This window comes from Thamnophis elegans, chromosome 13, assembly GCF_009769535.1.
Source record: "Thamnophis elegans isolate rThaEle1 chromosome 13, rThaEle1.pri, whole genome shotgun sequence".
Classification (NCBI taxonomy): Eukaryota; Metazoa; Chordata; class Lepidosauria; order Squamata; family Colubridae; genus Thamnophis; species Thamnophis elegans.
The window spans coordinates 7,275,026-7,281,752 of NC_045553.1; the positions used below are offsets into that span (position 1 = coordinate 7,275,026).

A 6,727-nucleotide genomic window follows, 5' to 3' on the forward strand; every position below is an offset into this window, starting at 1 on the left:
ATGAAGAGGGGTCCTTGGTGTTCTTTGAGCTTGGTTGAGGAGTTTTTTGCAGGTGTTTCATTGCCCAAACTAGGTAACATGAATAGATAATTTTGGTCATGGAACGTAGGCAAGAAAACAATCAAGCTCAGACAGCAGCAAGGACCCCTCATCTCAACCTGTGAGAAAAATATCCCGGTATATTTTCTATATACTAAGAAAAACCAATGTAGGAGATTACAGCTTTATTAATCAATAGGAAAAAGTCCTATTGATTACTCTCATGTGCATGAAAGGATTCTCAGAGGAGAATTCTGAACAGTACAACAGGGGGCTTCCACGTTCCCATCTGGGCTATTCCTGGCTGGGTCAGAGTGACCCACGTTGTCAGCAAAGCATGAAGTGCTGTTCCAATCAGTATTTTTCCAGCCTAAGCAACTGTGATTTGAACCTGTGCTGTATTACATATTAGGCAGTTGTGTTAGCCACTAAGCCACAGGTTCCCCTCCTTTATCACAGGTTCACAGGTTCAAATCCCAGTAAGGGTATGGCTAGCTGATGAGAGCTAAATAGCTTGAAATAGATCTATTCTAGTCTCCCTTTATTTATTTATCAGCACAAATGCAACACAAATGTAACAAAGGCAACATTAAAAATAATGGCTTTCTGTCTGGATGGTCCCCTGGGGTGAGGTGATAGACAGAGAAAGGAAGCAGTATGCTTCCTCCCATATTTGGGCATACCAGGGGTTGTGACACGATACACACACACACACACACACACACACACACACACACAGACTCACAGACACACACAGACACACACACACAGAGACACAGAAACACACACACAGACACACACACATATATATATAATATAAATATAGATATAAATATAGATATAAATATAGATATAAATATAAATATAAATATAAATATAAATATAAATATAAATATAAATATATAATATATAATATATAATATATAATATATAATATATAATATATAATATATAATATATAATATATAATATATAATATATAATATATAATATGTATGTATGTATGTATGTATGTATGTATGTATGTATAACATTTTACTTTTTTATGGTTTATATAATATTTATATTTGTAAATTGTAGTTATGTTGAAATAAAAAAAAAACATTACAATACTATTTTTGCGTTGTATGAAAATTTTTGTTGCTCCGTATAAAATTTTTAATCAACCCCCCCCCTCCCCCCGGTCAAAGCTGTCCCTCTTTACCAATCTGAAAATCTGGTCACCTTATGTATGGAAGGAAAGGAATCCGTTGAGTTATGGATTATAAATCATTTAACATAGAGATTCACCCATATCATTTCCAATAAAAGTTGTTTGGAGACAACAGCCATATTGTGGATCCCACATCCCAACTACCACCTAGCTACATCTCTCCTCTTCTCTGTCTACTGAAATAGTGATGGGAAAGTTTTCATTTTCTAAGCTCAACTCTTTTGATGTGGAACGCTCACATTTTGGTTCTTATTGATCAATTCTGATCAGAAAAGTTTCTTTGGAGTCCTTCACTCTTCCTGTTCACCTCTAACCTTTCTCTCCTCTTTGCAATTACAACTCTTTTACTGAAACTTTATTTCGGCTTCTTTTCAGATCTTTTGGTCCAGGTTATCCTAAATCATTCCTCTTCTCTTTCTGCATCCTACAGAGAAACAGTCAGGATTTGCTGTAATAAAATGAGTGGAAACATTTGAGGTTGATGGACCTCCTAGGATCAGCCGTGTCCTCACCAGGAATATCAGCAAAATAAGAGACTCATTAAAAGCTCCACTCATTTTTCTGGTTCTGTCAATAGTTCGTCCAATTCTGTCTCCGTGAGCAAATTGCCTACAACTGGACTCTCCTTTCTTGATTTTTTTGGTCGTAATGTTGGGTGTCTTTTTAAAAATTCTATGGTTTTATAGGATTAGAATTAGGGTTACGGTTAAGGTCATAACTATGTTCTCCTATATTCCCATTCTTCCTTCTCATCCACCTCCTGTAGGGTCATGAACAAATAGATTTGAACAAGCTATTTACTTTTGATGTAAGTCACCATGCAATGAATCTTGGCATCTGCTTTGCCCAACCCCCCCAAAGTATTTTGAGGCTTGGGTGACCCAACCAGTAGAGGTCAGGATTGCCATATTTTTGAAACTTAGTCTGACATTTTAGTCCCCAGAGTTCTAGTTTAAGGCGGCTTTTAATTCAGGCTCTCAGTAGGAATGGGAAAATGTGTTAATTCCCTTCTCAAGGGGCACAAGGGGCAGAAAATGAATAAAAATTAAAGTGTAACAGAATGCATGGGAAAGAGTTGGAATTAATGAAATAAATAAATGGACTGAGCTTCCTTTTTAACAGTTCATGTGGGCTCCAACCTTTTGTCTACTCTTGCAGATCCTTTTGGATGAGCACAACAGTTTTTCAGGAAAACATGAACTTGTGACCCAGCAAAGACTGTTATCATTCCTAACATCCCCTGAAATAGTTAATAATGTCCCTGAAAGCTGAGAGGGATCTGTCCCAGCCTGAACAAGGATGAAGGACATAAAATGAGGACAATTCTCATGCATGCTTTCTACCTCTCAGGTGAGCTGAAGTCCTTCCCAAATGTTCTCCCTAAACCAAAGAAGATGGTCTCTTGGAAAGCTGCATCAGGGAATCACGATTCTCAAAGAGAATAACAGAATGACAGAGTTGGAAGGGACCTTGGAGGTCTTCTAGTACAACCCCTACTCAGGCAGGAAGGACCTGTCAGAACTGATGAAGCTTTTTGTCTACTCTTTGGTCTACTCTTGGAGATCCCCTCTGATAAACACAACAACCTTTCAGGAAAATAGGAAGTTGTGACCCATCATAGATGGTTTTCATTCCCAATATCCCTGAAATACTTCATAATTTCCCTGAAAAACTGAGAGGGATCTGTCTCAGCCTAAGCAAGGAATGATGTAGGCAATAAAATGAGGACAATTCTCATGCATGCTTTCTACACCGCAGGTGAGCTGAGGTCCTTCACTAATGTCCTCGCTCAGCTAAACAGGATGGTCTCCTCAAAAGCTACATCAGCAAATCATGATCCTCAAAGAGGAGGAAGCTTCAAAGGGTGGTTTTTCCTTTTCATTTCATTTCATTTCATTTCATTTATTTGACATTTATAGGCCGCCCTTTTCCCTGAGGGGACTCAGGGCGGCTTACAATTTGTAGGAAGGGAGTGCAAGACAAAACACAAAAAGAAAATGTGAAATATAATAAAATAAAACAATAAAACACAACATTCATTCAGCATTCGGGTGGGGCGAGATTAGGGTCTTATCCCCAGGCCTGACGGGATAGCCAGATCTTGAGGGCTGTGCAGAAGGTCTGGACGGTGGTGAGGGTACGAATCTCCACGGGGAGATCGTTCCAAAGCATCGGAGCTGCTACTCAGAAGGCCCTCCTCCGCGTAGTCGCCAGTCGGCACTGACTGGCGGATGGAATTCGGAGGAGGCCTACTCTATGCGATCTGATGGGACGAAGGGAAGTAATCGGCAGAAGGCGGTCTCTCAAATAGTCAGATCCACTACCATGGAGGGCTTTATGAATGGTAAGTAGCACCTTGAAGCGCACCCGGAGATCAACAGGTAGCCAGCGCAGCTCACAGAGGATCGGTGTTATGTGGGCGAACCGTGGTGCGCCCACGATCACTCGCGCGGCCGCATTCTGGACTAGCTGAAGTCGCCGGATGCTCTTCAAGGGCAGCCCCATGTAGAGCACATTGCAGTATTCCAGCCTAGAGATCACAAGGGCTCGAGTGACTGTTGTGAGGGCCTCCCGATTCAGGTAGGGCCGCAACTGGCGTACCAGGCGAACCTGGGCAAATGCTGTAACCGGGCCTGAAGCCGGACTGGAAGGGGTCAAGGTAACTAGCTTCCTCCAAGGTACGCTGAAGCTGGAAGGCCACCACCTTCTCAACAACCTTCCCAACGAAGGGAAGGTTGGATACTGGATGGTAGTTATTAAGAACGGCTGGATCCAAGGATGGTTTCTTCAGGAGGGGTCTCACCACCGCCGCTTTAAGTGCGGCGGGGAAGTGCCCCTCCCGAAGGGAGGCGGTAACAACCGCATGGATCCAGCCTCGTGTCACCTCACTGCTGTTGGCAACCAGCCAGGAGGGACACGGGTCCAGTATACAGGTGGAGGCACTCACAGCTCGCATAGCCTTGTCCACATCCCCAGAGGCAACATCCTGAAACTCAACCCAGAGATGGTCTGCCAAGTTATCCCCCTGTGTCTCGGCTGGATCTGCAGGGGTGGAGTCCAAGTCCAACCGAAACCGAGCAACTTTGTCCGCCAAGAACTGGACATACTCCTCAGCCTTACCCTGTAAGGGGTCCCCTACCTCCCTCCTATTTAGGAGGGAGCGGGTTATCCTAAACAGGGCTGCTGGGCAGGACTCGGCGGACGCAACCAAGGTGGCAATATGTGTTCTTTTAGTTGTCCTTAATGCCCTGATATATTCCTTGGTGCATGCTGTCAAAAGTGCTCGGTTCGGTTCGGACCTATCGGACCTCCACAAGTGCTCTAGGCGTCTCCTCCGGCGCTTCATCTCCCGGAGCTCTTCGGTGAACCAAGGAGGCCTCCGGGATCCGCCGACCCGGAGGGGCCGTAGTGGCGCAATCCGGTCAAGAGACTCTGATGCTGCCGAGTGCCAGGCAGCAACCAGAGTCTCCGCCGAACTGTGGGTGAGAGTATCAGGAATAACCCCAAGCTCCGTCTGGAACCTCAAGGGGTCCATAAGTCGCTTGGGGCGGAACCACCTGGTCGGTTCCTCCTCCCTACGGTGGGGGTTTGGCCTCCGGAAGTCTAGCCTCAGTAGGCAGTGGTCTGACCACGACAGGGGTATGATCTCATTACCCCTCAGACCAAGATCACAAGTCCACTGCTCCGAGAGGAATATGAGGTCGAGTATGTGACCCGCTGAGTGGGTTGGGCCTCGAATTACCTGGGTCAAGCCCATGGCTGTCATGGAGGCCATGAACTCCTGCGCTCCATCCGAGTGTTCACCGAGCGAAGGCAAATTGAAGTCCCCCAGAACCATGAGCCTAGGGAACTCAATTGCTAGCTCGGCTACCGACTCGAGGAGCGAGGGGAGGGCTGCTGCAACGCAGTTGGGAGGCAGGTACTTTAGCAGCAGACCCACTTGACCCTTGAGGTCCAACTTCACCAGTAGGGACTCACACCCGACAAGCTCCGGAGCAGGGATCCTACGAGGTGCTAAAGACTCCCGGACAACAATAGCCACACCGCCACCCCTTCCCTGGGCTCTCGGCTGATGAAGCACCTGAAATCCGTCTGGGCACATCTCTACGAGGGGGACTCCTCCCTCCGTGCCCAGCCATGTCTCAGTAATACATGCCAGGTCTGCCCTCTCGTCTAAAATTAAGTCCCGGACGAGGGGAGCCTTGTGAACAACAGACCTGGCATTTAGCGACAGCAGCCTGAGACCAGGGTCCCGATTACTCGCGCCATCTGACCTTGGAGTGGGACTCATAGGGCTGAGGAAGTTTTTTTTTTTCTTATAGCAATAGCAGTTAGACTTATATACCGCTTCATAGGGCTTTCAGCCCTCTCTAAGCGGTTTACAGAGTCAGCATATTGCCCCCAACAACAATCCGGGTCCTCATTTCACCCACCTCGGAAGGATGGAAGGCTGAGTCAACCTTGAGCCGGTGAGATTAGAACCACCGAACTGCAGATTACAGTCAGCTGAAGTGGCCTGCAGTACTGCACCCTAACCACTGCACCACCTCGGCTCTTGGGTTTTGATGAGCAGTCAGAAGATTTGCATGAATTTGAATTCCTCACTAGCAAAAGGCTTAAGAGCAGAGAGGACAGATAGATCTGCAGACAATTCAACCCTGACTTCATCTTCCACCATGGCATGGTTGCCTCTTTTCATCCTCTCAGCTTCCTTTTTGGGTAATTTCTGTCTTGGGATTCTACTAAAAATTGCTGTGACTTTAGCCTTCCTCTGTCTACTGATAATTCAGGCATCCATCTCCTAATTTCTGTTCCTACCACACATTTCTTCTGATTGAAAGGTCTCCATTGCTTAAGTGTACATTGTGCTAATAGTCTTTTCTGTCTTCGTTGTGTCCTTTCAGGAACTTTTTCTCAAGTTGTCCTCACTCAACCAGAATCTGTGTCTGGATCTCTTGGAGGCTCAATCCGAATCACTTGTTCTATAAGCAGTGGAACACTTGACACAGGGGATTCCTCCTGGTATCAACAGAAGCCTGGAAATGCCCCCAAACTCATTATATATCAAGATAGCAGCAGACCCTCTGGAATCCCAGAACGGTTCTCTGGTTCTATTGAAAACTCTCAAACATCTGCCGTGTTAACTATCTCCAATCTTCAGCCAGAGGATGAAGCTGATTATTATTGCCTGTATATTGTAAGTGCTGACAAGTGCACAGTGCTACAATCCCATTGAAGAGCTGAACAAAAACCTTGTAGCTGCTGAACTCAGACATGCATGACTTGCAAATGTGTGACATCTTGTTCTTGGTTCCTCAAAGTCTTCCCAAGCTGCCAGGTGTTTCCTCACTCCTGTCACTCCGCTTTGGACTCTTGGGGAATACGATGACATCTGAGTTTTAGGAGGATGTTGTAATTGGACTGGGACTTTATAGTGAGCGGATGGAATGGGATCAGTTGACTTATATCTACATG

General features: G+C 45.5%; 1 gene segment (V, D, J or C); it reads left to right on the forward strand.

Annotated features, from left to right (window-relative positions):
- Window positions 1-2,565: 2,565 nt before the first annotated feature.
- Window positions 2,566-6,488, forward strand: LOC116516745. The segment is given in 2 exon segments: window positions 2,566-2,602; window positions 6,157-6,488. Coding segments are annotated over 2 exon segments (369 nt in total).
- Window positions 6,489-6,727: the final 239 nt, after the last annotated feature.